This window comes from Lolium rigidum, chromosome 7, assembly GCF_022539505.1.
Source record: "Lolium rigidum isolate FL_2022 chromosome 7, APGP_CSIRO_Lrig_0.1, whole genome shotgun sequence".
Taxonomy (NCBI): Eukaryota; Viridiplantae; Streptophyta; class Magnoliopsida; order Poales; family Poaceae; genus Lolium; species Lolium rigidum.
In genome coordinates, this window is record NC_061514.1 from 142,324,101 (window position 1) to 142,345,188 (window position 21,088).

Here is a 21,088-nt window from a genome sequence, read left to right on the forward strand (position 1 = left end):
AAATGAGTTATGAGTGCAAAACGGTTTAGAAATTTCTAGACCCAGTGATGGAATTTCAAATTTTCGGGTGCTCATCTAAGGAACATGGAGAAAGTTAGACTTCCTCCTAATCACGATGTGTCGATGTCTATAACATTCTAGCCTAGAGCTTAATAGGATTGATAGAATACTCGTAACAACAACATTGGCGGACCGTCCTTGGGACCATACAGGGTCCTGGCCCGGTCTTTCAAACTTGCAAAAGATTGTTACCATTATATCTGGCCCATGAAGATTGATGCTCTAAGTTTCTTTTGCTAACCTTGGGATCAGGGCGTTGCCCGTTCTTGGATGTGTGTGGCTGTGACCCACAGTCACCGAGGGATGCCGAATAAAAATCCAATATAAAGTCATGCTGCAGTTACGAATTTTATGACCGTGGCATCACATGATATTTTGAGAACAAATAATATATAATCTTTGTTTCGAAAGGCTCTATCCCAATTTAATTAACTCATTTTTTTCTAGATACAAATGTCTAATCATTAAAATGTATCTAAACAAAGTTAAGTCATGAATTTGGGACATATGAAATACATTGTTATCTATGATTTCAAGGTCACAATTTCTAAAAGGTCTGTTATTTGTTTGTACTTGTTGTACTTCCTCTGTTTCATGAAACAAATCTAAGATTTATTAAAATTTGGATGTATCTATGTACTATTTAGATATATCTAAATTTTTGACAAATCTCAGACAAATTTTACAAGACAGAGGGAGTAGTTGCTTGGCATTGTAAGGTACCGGCCCGTGCTTAGTTGTTTCTCATGTTCCGCCACTGAACAACAAGTTGTAACTTCTTTTTTCAGAAGCTCATCTCCAAAAGAACTCCGAGGTTAAGCATGTTTAGCCTGGAGAGATTTGAGGATAGATGGCCGTCCAGGAAGTTGACAATGCATGGGTGCACACGATCGAGTACAAAGTGCGTAAAAAGACTAGTATTAGCCCGTGGAGCCAGTTTAGAGATCCTAGAGAGCTGCCAGAGGTAACGGCCATGCTAGCCGCCTCTTACGAGAGTTAATTACGAGGATTGTGATAGAGCAGGCAAAGTTGTATGAATTTTAATGGAAATTATTGCAAAGACAGATTTGCCAATATTAGTTACACATATGCGTTGTGAATGTTACACTTCTCTGTGTTTTAGTCACTGGTTCAATACTTTCATCCTAGACTTTTGCGCGCGTACACCATTGGTACTTGGTAGTGAAAATAATAGACGATCTGATCAACCTATAGAAGTAGGAAAAAAAGTTAGAAATAAAAAAAAACTGCACTAAATTATCGTTAATTACGGACTAAATCATAAGATATCCAAGGAACCGTGTACACGGAGAGAGTACTACACTACTACTATTACTACAGTTGCCACAGAAGATCGATACTACCACAACTAAATAAATCTAGAAACACGTATGCAAAAGGCATGGAAGTTAAAACACAGGAAACCCCGCACAAGAAGGTAGCTAAGATGCAACCCGTGTAGATTACATAGTACAAGGAGTATTTTGGGCAGCAAAACGTGTGGTTTTCCTTTTCCGGAACGTGTAAATCTCGCCCTGATCCCTTGTGGCCTTGTGGCCCTGTGACAGTGAGGCGTGCTGATCTCCTTGCGAAAGTTCGTCGGGATCCGGGGCCATGGCGGTCCTACGCATGCTTTCCCAGGGAATCTTGTGCACGGGTCACGCGGCCAGACTGAACTGAATAGAAAAACTGCAGCTATAGTGACACAACGCAAAGTGATCCGATGCTTTACGCGCACTCGTTCTTCGTCATCAGATGCTGCTTTACACGTCACTGCAGCAACGGCAAGCCACGGCTCGATCGACAGGACACGAAACTTTACAGCTGATGACGACGCGCCGGACACTGATTCCAGAGGATTCTATTTTTCTCTTTTGCGCGAGCCTCGGCGGCGTGCACCGGAGGAGTCGCCGGTTTCTCCGGACACGTCCGCATCATGCTCGCCGTAATCAGAAGGCGGTGCCCAACGGCAACGGAGGCGGCGGTATTTGGTGGTTCAGTGAGAGGCCGCCGGAGGATGGAGTGACGTTGGCTACTCTGCTTTGCTTACACCGTAAAAAAAAATCATCCACATCAGCTAGCCCATTTTTAATAAAGAGTAATATATATTAATATCAAGAAGATACCAATTATATCTATCCTTGCAGGGCCCTAATAGCAATGCAGATGCATATAACAAAAAAAATTACAAAGAAGAAAAAGTTCATGATCTATTCCTTGTAGTAGCAAACCAAACACCGCCAAGACAATACAATAAATCCATCATCTCCGAAAACGACGTCTCGAAAAAGGAAATACTGCACAAGCACCATCACCCATCATCGTCTTAATCATAGATCTTAGGTTATTACCCTGGAAAAGCCTGCGCTCTGCCATTCACAATCAACATCAGCTAGTTCTAGATCAATCGAGAATTGAGTTAGTTCTAGATCTGCTACAAAAAAAAAACGTTAGATTTGTATTTTGATTAGTACAAATTAGAATTGCACATCTTTTTAACAGTTACCCATGAAATAAACATGAAATTAGCTGTCTTGTATACGGAGCTCCTCCAGATACAACCAATGTCTACCTACGGATGACAGAGTTGACATGTACAGAGACTCTCTATAGGTTTTGACGAGCCGTCATTGCGGTGTTTGCTAAATATTATTTGAGAGCGCCAAGAGAAGATGATACAGCTCGGATCCTACAAAAAAATGAATGCAGCAAGCGGGTTTCCTAAGATGCTCGGAAGCATTGACTGTATGCATTTGGGCTGGAAGAATCACCCTTTCGCTTGGCAGGGGATCTACAAGAGGCATACTGGTGAGTGCAGTGTCATTCTTGAGGCGGTGGCAGACCAGGACCTTTTGGATTTGGCATGCATTTTTTAGCATGGCAGGAACAAACAATGATATCAACGTGCTGCAGCGCTCTCCGGTGTTTGCCAGGCTAGCTGAGGGACAAGCTCCTGCCGTGAACTTTGAGGTAAACGGCCACGCATACAACAAGGGATACTATCTAGCTGATGGTATCTACCCGACATATGCTACATTTGTGATATTCCCTCTCCATCAAACGAGATGGAAGCTTATTTTGCAACATGTCAGAAAATAGCACGCAAGAATGTTGAACGTGTTTTTGGGGTGCTTCAGTAGCGTTTCACCATTGTTAGGTACCATGCTCTCACTTGGTCTGAGTATCAGATGTGAGAGGTGATGAACGCCTGTGTGATCATACACAACATGATCATTGAGAGCCGACGAACCTGGATGATCAACCATTTGATTATCAACGGCCACTTGCTGAGGTACAGCATGTACCCCAAGAATTTACCGCTTTTCTTCATATGCACAATAAAATTCAAGATGCAGGTGTCCATGTACAACTTAAGGTGGATCTAGTTGCGCATTTGTGTGCAAGGAGAGGAGCCGCCAACAATGCAGAATTTTATTATATTTGTGTGATTGTATGATTTGTTTGGTTGTATGAATACTTTAAGTACTATTTGTTTGATTGATTGTATGAGTTTGATTGCATGAATAATTTAAGTACTATTTGTGTGATTGTATGAATTACTGAATATAGTATGAATAAAATGTGATTCATATGTTGTTTCAAAATATCATAAAAAGAAAAAAAAAAGTTTTAAGGGTCGCCGTTTGGGAGGCGTCGGTGTGGGAAGTGTCTCCAAAATAGAGGATGCACTGCTAATGTCCCCCATACAGCACTGTCGGCAACTATATGGGACGTGCTTAGTAGGCAATTGACAGGAGGGCTATTCCTTTATCGTGCAAAAAAAATATGACAGGAGGGCTTGAGCGTGGCGTTATTAAGCTTTGACGAAGCAGGGCATTAAAATATGCTGGAACCTAACGTGGCATCCACAATTTGCCATAATGCAAAACGGAGGATATGAAAATCGCCGCTTGTTGCACAACAGACCAGCATGACTTGCTGGTGATAAACTTAGCACAGTCACAACTCAACTCACAACCCACAAACTATGATGTCACCTCGTCGCAGTGACAAAAGATTTTCAACTTCCATTGGCAGCTCTGCCGGCTTCTTTACAGCGCAACAGCGAGCGCAATGACGCATAGATGTCCGCAGCTGTCTGTGCGTGTGTGGCTACTCAAAACTTTTATGTTCCCAAAAACTATAGCCATTTTCCGCAGATATCGCAATGCATCGCTGTTATGCAGAAATCCACATGCAACGAATGTACTAACTGAAGTGCAGACTTCGAATCGTCTGGGCTTGGAGCCTTGGAACAGAACTGGACCAAGACGGCACTCTTCTTTCTCTACTTCGCTTGCTATTGCCCCACTGTCCATCCGCGTTCCGCAAGCACTTCACGAACCCGTGCAGCCACATCGATGGCATCGTTCAGAGGAGGGTAGCTCCAGCTGTCTGACATCTACAATGGAAGAAAGGGTCATACAGACATGCCATGAATTCGTCCTTGAGATATGCATGGCCGTCAAGGGGAAAAGGAACATTTGCATTCCTCATAATATGGTAAAATTGTAACAAAAGTACATGAACTTGGTCTTGGTAATGAGTAACTAAGAGATGGGATAGAAAACTTACATCTTCCAATCCAGTGAAAGGCCGAACAGCCCCTCGTTTATGCAGAGTGTTGTGAAAATCTGAGAATTTCCACCTGCAATGCTCAGTTCCAACAACGTAGACCGGCTTCCTGAAAGAGATGTAATAGGGAGCTTAGCTACGTTTCCTCAAACAGGAGCAACGTTTGTAAGTATACAACACAATAACTCACCCAGTGCTGCACGCCTCACTCAGCATACTTACTGAGTCTGCTGTTATGATGAAAGCATCGGCCCATGCAAGATGCCCTAGGTGTGGGTTAGGTTCTGCAGCAACAAATCCAGATCAACGTAAATTTTGCTTTGCATACAAAGAGCAAATCATCTGGATGATGGCATTTTCTTATCGACTATCTACCTTCACCATCCCAGATGTAAAACTTAGGATGTGTGCTGAACTCTTTCAATATAAGATCAGACACCTGCAAAAAAAAAAAATGGTTGCAAATTTTAAGTATGCATAACGCACAAAACAAGATATGAGCAACCCATGGTCCTACCTTTTGTGGCGTTCTCCTGGAAAATGAAATTCTGACACTTCCACAGGTCTTTACAACATTGTTCAGTGAGCTTACCAACTGCTTGGCAAGTTCCACACCATAATTACAGTTTTCTGAGAATTGAGGATGTTATGAATCAGATCTATATATATCAGTGGGTAAGCAGAAAGTGATCAACCTGTGCACTCAGTTTTAACAAATGAAGGCATAAAAATGCCTCATATTTGAACAAGATATCGTTAGCCAGATACTAAAAGTTGCACTGCACATATCCCAAAACGCCACTCTGTGTGTGAAGGGATAGAGAAAAGAAAACATGTGGAATGCAAGAAATTACGTGAATGAGAAAAATCGAAGGTGTAACTTTGAGATTTATTTTCTCTCTCCTATTGCTTTCAGCGGACAGTCTAACTTAAATTCCACAACTGGATTGCACGATACAGCGAGCGGATGTAAATAAATTCAACTTGGGATTCCCACTTTCATGTTTTGTAAGGAAAAGAAAACGCAATATCACAATGGAATTCCTGATAAACTGCAAATTTAGGATTAAGGCCCTTGGGAAATGTATGTACTCCATCTTAGTTCGGAAGCTTTAGCTTCATGATGCAAACTAAAAGTAAATAAGCAGTTATGAGCTAGCAGTACTCAATTAAATACATTATTTCAGGTGATGCATATTGGACTTGAGTTCTTGCAATTAGTAACTAACTTATTTAAGTTTAGAACATTATCTATTGGAGTAATCAACAATTTCCTACTTTAGATGTATGATGGAATATAGGTATTGTTCTAACGAAGTGTACTGCAGCCGAACAGATCAATTCCTCCTTAAATTAGCAGAATCAAGCATTGACCATCCAATTGGCATATTCTACGACAAATCCACAATTTAAAAAAAAGTTGTGATCCGAAAAGTGCATGAAATATCGGCTACTGAGAATGTTCTTGCTCAATAGCATCTATCATACCAGACCCTAAGGAAAGGGGATGATAACAGCAGATCAAGATATCTAGTAGCCGATATTTCATGCCAGCGGTACATCAGAAATTATCTATTCTGTAACTGTGTGTAGGGCCTCTGTGTCTCTCCCTCCTTGACAGATGAGGAACCACCCCAACTGGTGTGCAGAAGTGATGATGTACACGAATGTTGCTACTACGGTGAGATAAAGGACATGAGTTTGCTGCCTGCTGCGAGAAATCAAGCCACATGAGCTCCCATTCTACCGTGCACCAATGTTGCTACTAGGGTGAAACAGGGATTATTTGTTTGGTAGCACTTGGTAACACACACAATGGGTTCTCTACAACATCAGATAGACAAGCAGGCAGGAAGGAAAAGATGGGTATACTTGTTGGTCCTCCAATGTTTACTACGACCAATGGCTTTGGCAAGGGAGCGAGTTCATCATGCCAGTTTGTAGCAGCAATGCGTAGTGCAGCAGAATCTGCTTGGTGAAGTGCTCCAGCAGTCAAGACCTAGCTTTCCAAAGTTCAAAGTTAATAACTGGAGCAGCTGGATGAAACATATGAAATATTTTTTGCTTGCAAGAAAAAAAAACAGCGTACCACATTTGGCCCTGGTGGTTCTCTTGGAGTAATCCATCTCCGGAAAAGCCACGGAACTTCTTGTTGTCCCTTTGCAGTTAAAGCATAGTAATCATGACGAGGAGTCACCACCAAATCAAATCTATCAAGACGATACCTGGGGTGTTGTATCTGATGCAATAAATACAATATTATTACAACTAAAGTCAGATTTATATAATTATATGGCAAGCAGCACAATGTTTCATACCCCTAGCTGTGTAACAACTGATAAATTATCAAATAAGCTATTTGGTGTCAGTATTCTACCTGAATGACAAAGACTTTATCTGGAGCTAAACACCTTACAGAGCTTGCATATGATATGGTATCACGGCCACAAGCAACAACTATTGCCAGGCCTTCCCTGAAAGAGAATCAAACTTTGAGAAAAAAGAGCAGGAAAACTAGAAGCTAGGAACATTTGTAACCTTATGACACAAACATACTAGAGAATACTTAGGCCACTCTACATTTTGCATATGAAATTGACCAACATGAAGTATGTTTTAGTAAGTTCCATATTCCGTCTGAACCATAGGGCAAGTCCATGATGAACTTTTAGGATGGGTATTGAGAGTGACTGATTCATGCATTATGACAAGAGATTGGAGCAAAATATTCAGAAGTGACACGGATGCAATGTACATAAAACAGCGCAGTAGTGCACAAGCAGCAAAGCAACAATATTAAGCAACATGAACCTTACTTCTCGAATGTATCACGGACCAATGTCACAATCTTACTGGTATCTGCTTCCAGTACAGAAGACAATCCAAAAGATTGCACATTACTGACAGAATAAGGTGCCAACAGTTTTCCATGAAATAGTCTTGCAAATGCCGTATTCCTGAGTACTTGGTCGACAATTTTATGCAAGGAAATCGGGAGAAAGTGCAGCCACTTGTTGATTCCTCCTGTTGGCCTTATAATACGCTGTGCGACCAAACATATTTCAACAAACAAAAAATAATAATGAGCAGTAATTCAAGACCCCCTAAGAACAGCAAAAAAAGATATGGAAGAGGCCAGCGGTAGTCATACAAAATTTTAGATAGTACAAGCTACCCTCTATTTGAAACTTTACCAATTGGGACATAAGTTAAAAGATAGTGAAATTTGAAATATCAACAAAAATTTACCTTGTATTAAGCTCCTCTTGTTGGGTTTCTTATTTATGTTTTTAACCGAGATAATATAACAAGTATATGGGAAACAACAACAAACAAGAAAGAAATGACAATCTATCTAGAGCATTTCAGGTTTAAACCATTCCCATATTCCAATCAATATGTCACAGCCCAAAATTCAATTCGTGGACGCCACATGACACAAAGGCACTATTTGTTGCTGCAAACCAGCAAAGGGCAGGCCAACAACTAATTGGTACCAAATCCAGAAATGAGGTTGATGAGGCATTTCAGAATCAAATTGACAGTTGACAGTGATGTATACAATGGAAACATCCCCTAATTTACAGCAACAGAGCAAGCACATGACTTGATGACAAGATAAAAAAAACTTAGGATGTTAATGAAACTTAAACAGTTAACATGGTCCACAATAAATGGATGGAATTGACTTCCACTCTTTGCCAACATCAAACGCATACTGCAACGCTGACATGATTAAAAAAAGCAGAGGCTGTAGTACACAAACTACTCTAAAATAGAAGAAAGATTATTGAATTACTTCCTGCAGACAAGGCTATATATTATGCTTAAACCATGATTACACCTCCGAAAACCAAGCCTTCAACAGACAAGTAATCAAAGGTATCCAATACACGGTCTCGTATTCTCTAGTAGCTTTAGTGAATGACTACTAGTTGCCATGAAATGTAGTATCTAAGAAGAGCCATATCAAGCTAGTGCAATGTTGCATCAGACATACAAGATACCATCACCATGACCATTCTTTTATCTCTTATCATGTTGAATGCGAAAGAAGAGCTAACTAACTGCCGCATCGTCTGAAATGCTTTGTGGCGTCTGATAGGCATCCAACAAAGCCAAATACATCTTTACAGCTTCTTCTGGAGAATTCCACTGACTAAATTAAATCAAACACATTTTGCCAAGTTCTCTTCATTGCAAGTAAACCGGTTGCAAGCCATGGGGTTTAAATTAACAAATTCAAATCACATACGCGATGCCACTCTAAGCTGATGATACCAGTGACACAAGTACGAATAATATGCGCAAACAAATGAAACGCAGCCTTCTACGACTAACAGCGATGGCTTGGTAGTGCCGCGCTGCCCTCGCAGGCAGAGGGAAACAGGGGTAAGACGGAGCTTACGAAGAGCGTGAGGCGGTCGGCGAGGCCGAGGGCGCGTACGAGGCCGAGGCACTGGTTCTCGGCGCCGGCGCAGCCGTTCCCGATGACGACGGCGCGGCGCACCGTGCCGATGCCGCCAGCGAAGATCTCCGGTGCCCCATTCCCCCCGCCCGGCGGTTCCGGCGGCCACAACGGCCGAACAGGCATAGCTAGCTCGGCGGCTTCGGAATCAGAGCGGGAAGAGCTGGGCGCGGGGCCTGTTGGCCGTGGCTTGGGGAGCAGGAAGCGGAGGAATCAGTGAGGAGGGGTGGCTCGAACGTCGATGCCGTTTGGTGTCAGCCAGTCTTGCGGGACAAGTATGGTTTTCCATATTATTTTCCTCTTTTTTGTTTTGCGTCTGCCGGACTACCCGGCGGCGGCGGGAGGGCAGGGCGGCGGAGACAGAGGAGAGGAGTGGCCTAGTGGCAGATCGGAATGGAAAGGTCGCCGCCGGCGGGGAGGCGGCGTTCTCTTGGCTGGGCCGCGCATGTGGTGACTGATGGGCCAAACGTTGCATTTGACTGCTGACGCAAATCCGTGTCTTGACCACCGTCATTAAAAACCGCTAAAAACCCAACAATAAAAGGTTCTTTTTTTTTTAACAAGGGTCGTCGGGGTGAGAACACCCGACTCAAGCTGCTATTAATAATCTGGAGACAAATTACAGATAAGTCCAAGAAAATTACAAGGAGGGCCCTAGAGGGAACTGAGAAACGCAATCCAGTCATCCAGCATCCTCCTCCAGATCAAGCTCCGGCCAGCGGACTGCAACTTCGCCGCCGGGGAACTAGCCACTTGACGACGTAGCACAGGAAGAACCATTGGTGGAGCAAAGCAGCATCGGAGCGATAGCCCTACTGCCGTTTGGTCCGACGCGCGAAGAACACGTCGGAGAGGAGCTCCTGAACGAAACCGCCACCGGCAACAATTGGCTCCCGCTACTCCACCACCACCACGGGGCTTGTTACAGCGAGAACAAGAGTCATCGGCGAGAAGAACAGTGTCAGCAGCAAAAGGGAGAAGAACAACTGCAAAGCATCTCCGGCCCCCTCACCTCCACGGCCAGCCAGGCCAGAAGGGAACTAAGCAGTTTACCTCCTTGCACGCCTCCCCCGCCACCATGGCCGGCCAAGGAAGCAAGGAGACAACCTTCTCCCCTGTTGAAGACTCCTAGGCGCCTTATCGAAGGGCAAACGCCGCCAACAAGCTCTTGTCCAAGATCCACCATGGATCTGGAGGGAGGCTGCCGGCGACCAGCCGCCTGATGTCGCGCCACATCACCAGGCCGGCAAACTGCCCCTGCCACCTCCAGATCAAGCTCTTGCCGACATCTTCAATCAATCCCCCTCGCCACCAAGGCCGGCCAGGAGCAGGAGAAGAGGCGGCAGGAGGAGCTTGATGGAGAAGACGAAGGCCTTATTACGGAGACTCGTCGAGGTGGAGGCGCCCTGAGCTCCGACCGCCGGAGCAGCAAGGATCACCACCAGCCACGGCTCGCACTGGATCTGGCCGAGAAACCAGGCTTCAGCTCCAAACCTAATCGGCAAACCGCCGGGAAAGACGCCTAACCTAGGCTAACTACTCCGGCGCCTCACCTCCGCCACCTCCGGCCGGCATCACCGCCGGAGGGGCTCGGGATCGGCCCGGTCTTCTCCGAATCGCTTACGGTTACTGTAGCAGAGGGGGAGAGGAAGAGGGGACACGTGTATTTACTCGTGGTTGTTGACAAATTCACCAAGTAGATAGAGGTTGCGCCAGTAACTTCGGCAGATGCAACATCAGCAGTGAACTTCGTGAAGGGGATAGCTTTTCGGTTTGGCGTCCCTAACAGCATAGTTACGGACAATGGCAGCAACTTCACCTCTCGAGAATTCAAGGAGTATTGCGCAGAAGTAGGCATCAAACTACATTTCGCATCGGTGGCACACCCGCAACCTAATGGCCAAGTCGAGAAAGCATGGGTGACAAGCCCAGCCGCAGTGATACCGTCCTCCATTTGGGAGCGCCGGCTATAGACTCCAAAAAACGGATATGAACAAATAGAGTGCTGTAAAAAAAGTATGAAAATAGCTGACCCTATGCTATAAGCCTATAACATTGACCCAGTCCAAACATTTAGCCTAAAATTTGTCTAAGAATAACCGCGGCGTGTCTGCTTCTAGATTTTAGCGGATTCCGTCGACGAGGAGATTGCAATAGAATGCCACGGTCATAGCCCTCTCGGTAACATTGCAGTAAATACCTTTTCTTAACCCCAACAATGGTCTTAGAACAACCATGACGTTTCGGGTACATGTTCTATAGTAACATTGCAGTGAAAACTTTATTTCGTAGACCATGGCGGTGCAAAAACATCAACGTTTATTCATGAGGAGTGCAATAAAGTTTTCATCGAAATTTAATTTAAAATATGTACTAAAACTTCACACATATTCGCAGCATCCTTTAAGGTAACTACACAGAAATAGTTCAATCCTCTAAGATTCAATATAGGTACGTACAACTTATATGAAGGTATATTACAGATGTTTTATGAATGTATGAAGATTCAACATAGTTTCATGCTATCTTCTTTGCCCCTGGCTGTCCAGACTCGGTGAAGGTGGAAGTAAAAACTCGTACTGGTATTTCATGTGAGGCGCTGTCCGAACGCTACCTAGGACTGCCTACGGTAGTGGGTCGGTCCAAGGATGGCTGTTTTAAATATGTTACGGATAGATCATGGGCAAAGGTCAAAGGCTTGAAGGGACAGGGAATGTCCAAAGAAGCTAAAGGAGTTATTGTCAAATCTGTTCTTCAAGCAGTTCCGGCATACCCAATGAGTTGTTTCTGGTTTTCTAATCTTAGGTCGGTTTCCTCAAATTTCTGGTGGGGAGATACCCAAGAGCAGCGTAAAGTTCATTGGGTGGCTTGGGATAAGATGTGTAAACGGAAGGATCAGGGAGGACTGGGCTTCAAGGACTATGAGTGTTTCAACCAGGCGTTTTTGGCGAAACAAGAGACCCTGATTCTTTATGTGCGAAAGTTTTGAAAGCCAGATATTATAGAGAAGGTGACTTTCTTTCAGCGCTATGTCCTAAGAGGGCCTCCTACACATGGCGAAGCATCATCCATGGACGTGAGCTGCTCCGTGAAGGATTAGTGTGGCGGATTGGGGATGGCGAAGCCGTGAAAGTGATGGAAGATCGCTGGATCCCAAGAGATAGCGCCCAACATCCACTGGGATGTAAAGAAGCTAATTGCCCAAAGTTCGTGAGTGAATTCTTGCTTGAAGGGGGAGGGGCATGGGATGAATCGAAGCTAAGGGAGTTTTTCTATGAGGCAGACGTCCAGGATATTCTGAAAATACATGTTGGTAGGGCGGGTATGGAGGACTTTATAGCTTGGAATCACACAAAATCTGGGATTTTCTCAGTAAAGTCGGTGTACCACCTGGCGGTTCAAAGGAAAAAGTTTAGGAAGGGAGGGCAGGAATCCTCTCGTTCATGTGACCAGCAAAAGGGGTGGCTTGCAATGTGGGGGACAAATGTGCCAGGTAAGGTGAAGGTGCACTTCTGGCGACTGATTGAGAACGGACTTGCTGTGGGGAAGGAGCTCAAACATAGGTGTATAAAAGACGGTATTATCTGTCTTGTGTGCCACAGAGAGGAGAGCTTATCTCACAGATTCTGGTCCTACCCTCACTCGGCCATGACTTGCCAGCTCCTGGAAGAAGCATTGGCGGTGGAAATGGAAAAACCTCCTGCTCATCTGGCTTGTCATTCCCAACTTAAAGGTTGGCTTCTAGACTGGATTGGCAAGATGGATGGTAGGCTGGCTGCTACGGTGATGATGCTTATTTACAATCTGTGGCAAGCCAGGAATGATGCGAGAGAATCAAAGCGGCTCGAGGATCCGAGGGTTATAGTTAGGAAGACCTTGGATATGGTGGAGGAGTGGTTTAATATCCACTGCAATTCTAACCCGGCCTCAATGAAGACGAGGGATCGCTGGAGTCCCCCGAACGATGGTTGGCACAAGGTTAATGTTGATGGCGCTTTTCACTCTGCTGATGGTATTGGTGGAGGCGGTGTGGCCGTTCGCGATCATCATGGTAGCTTCGTGGCGGGAGCATGCCATTTTTTCCCGCACTTGTCGGATGCGGAGGGGGCTGAGCTGTTGGCGTGCAAGAGGGGTCTACTGGTGGCGAAAGAGGTGCGGAGTCGACGAGTCATTTTGGAGACGGATAGTGTCGAGGTTGCAGCGAAACTGAGTAGGAAGGACCAGGATCGATCAGTGTACAGTCCTCTAGTGTTTGAAATAAAAGCTCTTCTTCAAGGTTTCGATGAGTCCTCAGTGCGAGCGGTGAGGAGGTCAGCAAATGAAGCTCACAGTATGGCGAAACAAGGCTGCGTGAATAAATTGTGTAAGGTGTGGTCTAGGATTATTCCTGATTGCATTGTGAACCTGGTTGTATCAGACATGGTTTCGAATTAATACATCGCAGCTCTTTTATCTCAAAAAAAAACATAGTTTCATGTATGTTTTCATGAAGAAAAAAGACACATGCATCGCTTTATTCATGTTTTTCTTGTGAAAATAAATTTGTGTGAAACCTCAATGAAACATTTATGCAACCTCTGTGAGGGGGAGTGCGGGTTGATTTTCCAACATTCAACTACCATATGTACCAGCCATCAGGCTAGGTGAAACTGACAATTGTTGGATCCTTTAGCGCAGATGATCATTCCGCGGGGTCTTGGGACGGCGATGCGTGCCAGTGAGGCCCTCCCAATCTTCACCTCATGTAGTTTCGTAGGAGATTGTGATGATCCCGCTGAAATTGAATTCCAGGGTTGTCTTGAGGGGCTTGATTTGTCCTTGCAGCATAGCCATCTCCCAATCATCGTGAAAACCGACTGCTCCAAGCTTGTGGATGCCATCAAATGAACCCATCTTTATTAAATTTCTGAGATTAAAGACCTAGTTTATCGAAGTTATGAGTTTGTTTTTGTAAAAGTGGAATAGATTAGAGTTAGTCATTCTCTTGCAACAATATTCGTCTCTTTATAATATTGTCCAAAGGAAAAATGTGTTGGTATCTACAGTGTTGAATCAATCTCCTATTAATATTGATTTTAGGAGATATCTTAATGAACATAAGTGGAATTTGTGGATACACCTATGTGAACGACTAATGATGGTACAACTGAATAATAATAAAGACCAGTTTGTATGGAAGTTAACAGAGTCGGGTTTATTTTCAGTTAAATCCATGTACCATGACCTTATGAATGGCCATACTAGATTTCTGAGAAAATACCTTTGGAAGATTAAAATAACCCTCAAGATAAAGATATTTATGTGGTTTCTTAGTAATAAAGTGTTGCTTACTAAGGATAATCTAATTAAGAGGAAGTGGACGGGTAATCAAAATTGTTGTTTCTGTGATAATAATGAGACCATTGATCACTTGTTTCTATCTTATCCTTTTGCAAAATTAATCCGGAGAATGGTATATTTTGCTTATAACATTTCTCCCCCTGCTAATATCACGAATATGTTTGATAATTGGTTGAATGGAGTGAAAAAGAATGATAAGGAACATATTCGTATTGGAATCTCAGCGATTTGTTGGTCTATATGGACAAGTAGAAATGATATTGTGTTTAATAAACAAAAGGGAACCAATTTTTTGCAGGTTATTATTCGTGCGGCGCATTGGATCCAACTTTGGGCGTATCTTCTTCCAGAGGACCAGCGGGATACTATGGCTATTGGATGCAACCGAATCTTCACGGTCGCACGGGATTGCTATTTCCAGGCTACTGGATGGCGGCACACTAGAAGGATTCAAGATTGAAGATGGATAGATTTTGTTTACTGTTCATCTTTGTGTGGCTGTTTATTGTTACAGCCTTAGCTTCCATATGATTGTAATAAGTACACTATTTTGAACTTCGTTCTTTTAATAAAAGACATGGTTGTGTGCATCTATTGATGCAGAGGCCGGAGCGATGCTCCCATATCGAAAAAAAAGTCATTCTCTTGCAAATTATGCGGGGGTAGAGCGCCACACTACTATATGGTGAGGGTCTGGACTTGAAGTTGTTCTTCAGGATCTGGAACAAGACCAAATGGCAACCCCATCTGTTTATTGAAGTTCCTATTTTACCCCCAAAAAACTAGCATATGTGTGATTCCTCAAAGGCCTCTTTGGATTGTTAGATTTTAACTTTGATTTTGGGGGATCTCCTTTTTCAGTTCATTTTCGTTTTTGTAAGAGCATGTTTGAATCATAGGATTAGAGTTGTATGAAATGCTTTCTTTTTGCCCAATTTCATAGAAAACCTAAATATGAGAAGTGTACATTTTATGGCGTTCTCTTCATTACTCTAAAACAACACATTTTGTGTGAACCATCCAAAGTCAGCACCTCAAGTCTGCAGCAATTCTTGTGCTCTACTATTCCAATCATGTGCTTTTATATTTGTATATTTTCTAAATTTTGCAATCCAAAGAGAACCTTCGGTAAATTACAAAACAAAGTTTAGCGGGAAATGAAGAGTGAAAAAAAAAGTTAATCCAATTTATTTTTCAGCGGGCACTTCCTCCATTCATTAAGGGCCTCCTTAGACTGCTTGTTTTTTCTTTGTTTTGGAGAACCTTAGTTTCAGATTTTAGATCCTCCCTTTCTTTATTTTTCTTCTTTCCGCAATAGCATTTTGGATCGTAGTACCTGAGTTGTCGAAATCTTGAAATGGTTTTTTTGTACCCTCAAATAATCAGAGGCGAAGCATGGAAGAAATTATGCAGAATCTGATCTAATTAATTTCATGGTTAAATCTCAAGAGGCTAGCCTTCTTCCTAAAGAGACACCTAAATGGTAGTAAAACTCAGCACAAACAAATCTCTCCTTAACATTGAAGAGAATGTTGCCATTGTGTTGGACATATTAGACACATTGTGTGCATAGACTAGTTAAGTGCCCGTGCGTTGCCACATCACCTCAAACTTTTTTCATCGCACATATATAAAAATGATGTACGTCAAAATTAGGTGTATAGAAAAGATGGCTACATATTATTCCGATTTCCTAAGACAGTGTGCATAATAGATGGGAAAAGAGGAGACTGTGCATAATAGATGGGAAAAGAGGAGACTGACAATCACCCCAATTCAAGACGTGGAATATTATATTCTAAATGCACATTTCTGAGAAAATAATGATAAAGACCAGTTTGTATGGAAGTTAACAGAGTCGGGTTTATTTTCAGTTAAATCCATGTACCTTGACCTTATGAATGGCCATACTAGATTTCTGAGAAAATACCTTTGGAAGATTAAAATACCCCTCAAGATAAAGATATTCATGTGGTTTCTTAGTAATAAAGTGTTGCTTACTAAGGATAATCTAATTAAGAGGAAGTGGACGGGTAATCAAAATTGTTGTTTCTGTGATAATAATGAGACCATTGATCACTTGTTTCTATCTTGTCCATTTGCAAAATTAATCTGGAGAATGGTATATTTTGCTTATAACATTCCTCCCCTGCTAATATCACGAATATGTTTGGTAATTGGTTGAATGGAGTGAAAAAGAATGATAAGGAACATATTCATATTGGAATCTCAGCGATTTGTTGGTCTATATGGACAAGTAGAAATGATATTGTGTTTAATAAACAAAAGGGAACCAATTTTTTGCAGGTTATTATTCGTGCGGCGCATTGGATCCAACTTTGGGCGTATCTTCTTCCGGAGGACCAGCGGGATACTATGGCTATTGGATGCAACCGAATCTTGACGGTCGCACGGGATTGCTATTTCCAGGCTACTGGATGGCGGCACACTAGAAGGATTCAAGATTGAAGATGGATAGATTTTGTTTACTGTTCATCTTTGTGTGGCTGTTTGCTGTTTATTGTTACAGGCTTAGCTTCCATATGATTGTAATAAGTACACTATTTTGAATTTCGTTCTTTTAATAAAAGATATGGCTGTGTGCATCTATTGATGCAGAGGCCGGAGCGATGCTCCCATATCGGAAAAAAAAATGCACATTTCTGGAACCCTAGCCGCCTCCGGGTCCCTCAGCATAAGCGCCGCCTCCACCACAACCTCTCCTTCCACGTTCCGTACCCCCGCTGCAGTTGGAGGAGGCTGTCCCACGACGGACGGCAGCGGTGGGGGATCTCCTCCGGTCGTTTCCTCCCGCACATTCAAATCCCCCAACTAAAAAATTCCCCCTCCTCCAAATCGACCATCAGGCCGACCCTAATATGAAACGGAGGAAGTGTTAGAGCATCTCCACTCGTCCCCCCGAACAGGCCCCCGGCGAGCGTTTTTTCCATCCGGACGGCGTAATTCGGCCCAGTCGCGCCCCCGGTTCCTCGTTTTCGTCCGGATTTGGGCCTAAATTCATCCGGCGATCCCACGACATCCCCGGCCCCCGGGAGCGCTCGGGGACTCCGGACGAAACGAAAGCGCGCGAAACGGCGAGGAAACTTCCCGCGCGTCCGGTGGCCCCAACTTGTCGGCGAGAGAAACCGATCGTCGTCCTCATCGCATCGTCTTCCGCGCGCTGTAAAGCCTGCCGCCGGTCTGCATTCGCCGGCCACGCGGCGAGTTAATGTCGTCGTCTTCCGCGCACGCATCGTCTTCCGCGCGCACTAAAGGCTGCCGCCGGTCGCGCTCGCCGCGGACGCGTCGCAATCCACGCGGCATTTAATCCCCGCGCCAGCCACGCCTATATACGCCGGTCCGCTCGCCGCGAGGCGTACCCCGTGCTCCACTCTCCCTCCACTCTCCCTCTACTCTCAAGATGGCGTTCTACGACGACGACGGCGCAGCCAACAACGGCTTCCCCGCCGGTCGCTCCACGCGTGGGAGGGGCACCTCCTCCACCGGGCGGGGTACCCCTGCCCGCCGGACACGAGGCCTCCCGGAGGCGGGCCGGCGGCTAAGTGCTGCGGCGTTCCAATCCCGCCGCCGCCGCGGGCCATGCCCTCGACGTCGCCATCGAGGAGGCGAGGATGACGATGACCGACGAGGAGCGCGCCGACCCGCGCCACCACCCCGAGAACTACACGCGGTGGAACTCCTACTTCCTCCGGCGGTGGGAGCGGGAGCTGGCGGCCTACGACGGCCCGCCGCCTCCGCCTGCGCGCAACAACGCCGCGGGCCGCCGACGGTGGTGGAGCGCGCCGGAAAGGACGTTGGCGAACGTCCTCGCGCACATCGAGGGCGGCAACTTCCCGGTGCTCACGATGCCCCCTCTATCGGCATCGAGGAATCGGCGAGCCGCCGTCGGGGAAGCGTCCGGCAGCCACGGCGCATGGCTGCCGGCTCGTCGTCTTCCGGATCGGCGTCAAGGTCATCCTTGGCGCCGGTGAAGAGGAGGAGGCGACGTCGCCTTCGACGCCGGTGCGCGTCAAGAAGGAGCCGGCGTCTCCGCCGGCGACCCGAAGGGCGCAGCAGCGGCGCCCTCGTCATCCGAGAACAGCCTTCCGCGCCGCGAGCGGCCGGAAGAAGACGAAGAAAGAGGCCGCCGCAAGCCGGCTCGCCGAGGGAGGAGGCGAAGCGCGCGGAGGACGCCGCGATGGCGGAGGCGATCGCCGGGTCGCCGCACGACATGGAGGAGGAGAAGCGCGCGGACGACGCCGCACCGGACTGGGCCGAGCGCGACCGGGAGCGCGAGGAGGCGGAGCAGCAGCGGCGGCTGCTGGACCTGTCCGCCGCACGCCAACTCGCCGCCCGCGCCGCTCCAACCGCCAACGACGATGTCGCGCGGTACCGCCGTCCTGCGACACCTCCATCCGGCGTCGCTGTCCCCGTCGTCGACCTCGAGTCCTCCTCCGACGACTGGTACAAGCCATCCCCGGGGTGGGGAGACGCCGGCCAGGGCAGCAGCAGCCAGGCCGCGCAGCCGAAGGCCAACGACGACGGCTCCGACGACGACGGCGGCGACTACACGGTGTTCTACCGCCATTTCGGCATGTAGAGCGCCGTGTTTTAAAATTAGCGTTTGAATTCCCTAGCCGAATTCGAAATATAGTCGAATTCGGCCTCTATGTATGAACTCCTCCCGTAATGTAATAAATATCATTAAATTTAGTCTATATTCACCCGTTTTTAGCCGTAGTTTGTCAAGTTTCCGTTTTTTAAATTCGCATCGTCGACTTCGCCTGGGCACGCGGCTGGGAAACTACTACTCCCCACGCCAAATCTTCCTCCAATCCGGACGAAAATTTCGCCGGATTTGGGCGTGGGGAGCGCCAACGAGTGGGGATGCTCTTAAGTACTACTCTGGCCCACCGTGGGTCCGTGGCCCAGTAAGCTAGGTCAGGCGGCATTAGTATAGAGTCTAGAGTATCGATTGGTAGTGAAAGTGATCTGGAGTTCAATGGTCGGGCTAACTGCGCTTTTCACTGATGCTGCTGGTGGTGATCAAATGCCGGCCAAATGAAGCAGCAGGAATGGTAGAAGAGGAGAAAAGGTTGGACCAGCGCCACCCTCTGTGAACCTGTAGAGTGTAATATTTCATGGCAGCAACCGAGTTGGCAAACTGAGCTTCTGACAAACAAGGTTGATGTTGCTGTTTCTTTTCTTTTTTAATCTCTGAGAGGGTCAAAGCTAGCAACAGCAGTAAAATTCTTTGTGATGAGCAAATATGCAGACAGTGAATTCATGCTCAGAGCAGACCCACAGAAAAGAGTGGCACCGCATACACTATCGGTGCGACCCTTGGATTGACTGGATGGATGGATGGCTGGTGACAAGGGATTAACTTGTCAATGCCTATGGATTATGGGCTAGGGTTTAGTTAGAAGTAGAGGGCAAGTAGATCTCGAAGGTTTCAGCCGAAAAGTACTCGACGAATATGAAAATTAGGGTTTGCAGACAATGATTCGATGATCTTCTCGTCCCTCGACCCCCCCTTTATATAGGTGGAGCCGAGGGATTCGTACTATACAAGGATTACAGAGTCCGGGATGGTTTCTAACTCATCCCGCCAGATTACAAACAACACTTCCTATTACAACTCTATCTTTCCTTAAATACATCTTGGGCTCTCGAGTCTTCTTATTCTTCGGGTAGTGGGCCTTCAATAAACCCCGGGTACTATATTAGGCAGGCCCATTTGGGATGCCTATGTCAGTAGCCCCCGAGATTTTGCTTGAATCGTAGAATCAGGGAAAATCTCCACTGTTTATTTTTACTCGAAAGCTCTAACTTTTATACTTTTTCTCATAAAAATTCTATATTGTACAGGGATATTAGTAGTTGGGGCTAGTTCATCTGACGGATCAGGTACTAGTTAACTGCTCTAGTGGCAATCCGCAAAAACCTACTTCAAAATCACGTCCCTGGACATGATTTCGGGATACTCGGTGTAAACTTCGACGGGCGCCGCTTAAGGTCTTACCATTCTGTCGAGTCCCGAGTTAAATTTATCGAGTACCTAACGCGTCCGTTAGGATTTTTCTTCGTATCTGTTGATACGGATAAAAGTAGCGAGCGCAGTCTTCGGCGATGCCACGCCCAACGTAATAGGTCCGGGGTCTTACCTTCGCAATTTTGCGGCATTCGAGAAATTGATCGCAACTTCGGCGTTCCGAGAATATATTGTCGAGTGCTTTTCCGACTGTTGGAATGGCACATTTTATTGAGTCAAATATGACTTATATTGCTTTCCCGATGGGAGTATATGGAGAGTTAATGATAACTCGAAATATACTATCTTGCTTGTTCTATTTTTCCTTTGTTAATTTCATCGGGCACGCGAACAGCGTTCCCGATGGGAGTAGCCCCCGAGGCTACAGCCAAGAACTTGTGCTTGGTTGTAGGCTCAACATTTTAGTCCACCTTGTCACTATATTGCCATTATCTCCTGATATTCTTTCCTCCTCCTTCTTCTCTCTTTCTTTCTCTTTTTTTTTTTTTTTGTTTTTTTTTTTTTTTTTTATCGGATGCGCGAACAGCGCTCCTAATGGGAGTAGCCCCCGAGGCTACAGCCAAGAACTTGTGCTTGACTGTAGGCTCAAC

General features: G+C 45.5%; 1 protein-coding gene across 1 annotated transcript; it reads right to left on the reverse strand.

The window, feature by feature from the left end:
- Window positions 1–3,992: 3,992 nt before the first annotated feature.
- Window positions 3,993–9,229, reverse strand: LOC124677344 (mitochondrial fission protein ELM1-like). Its single transcript, XM_047213336.1, has 10 exons — window positions 9,044–9,229; window positions 7,452–7,678; window positions 7,013–7,109; window positions 6,725–6,874; window positions 6,508–6,634; window positions 5,153–5,265; window positions 5,011–5,074; window positions 4,826–4,919; window positions 4,636–4,744; window positions 3,993–4,462 (listed from the first exon to the last, which is right to left on the reverse strand). Exons 1-10 carry the CDS (start codon window positions 9,227–9,229, stop codon window positions 4,361–4,363), a joined length of 1,269 nt encoding a protein of 422 aa, XP_047069292.1. The 3' UTR covers window positions 3,993–4,360.
- Between the last annotated feature and the right edge of the window lie 11,859 nt (window positions 9,230–21,088).

Excerpts from the sequence above, each read along its gene's own strand:
- LOC124677344 (XM_047213336.1), bottom strand. The coding sequence starts at position 9,229 with ATGCCTGTTCGGCCGTTGTGGCCGCCGGAACCGCCGGGCGGGGGGAAT. Across the intron at positions 5,266-6,507 it reads AAACATTGGAGGACCAACAA|AAAACTGTAATTATGGTGTG; the intron begins GTATACCCATCT and ends CTCAATTCTCAG. Across the intron at positions 4,745-4,825 it reads AGTGAGGCGTGCAGCACTGG|GAAGCCGGTCTACGTTGTTG; the intron begins GTGAGTTATTGT and ends CATCTCTTTCAG.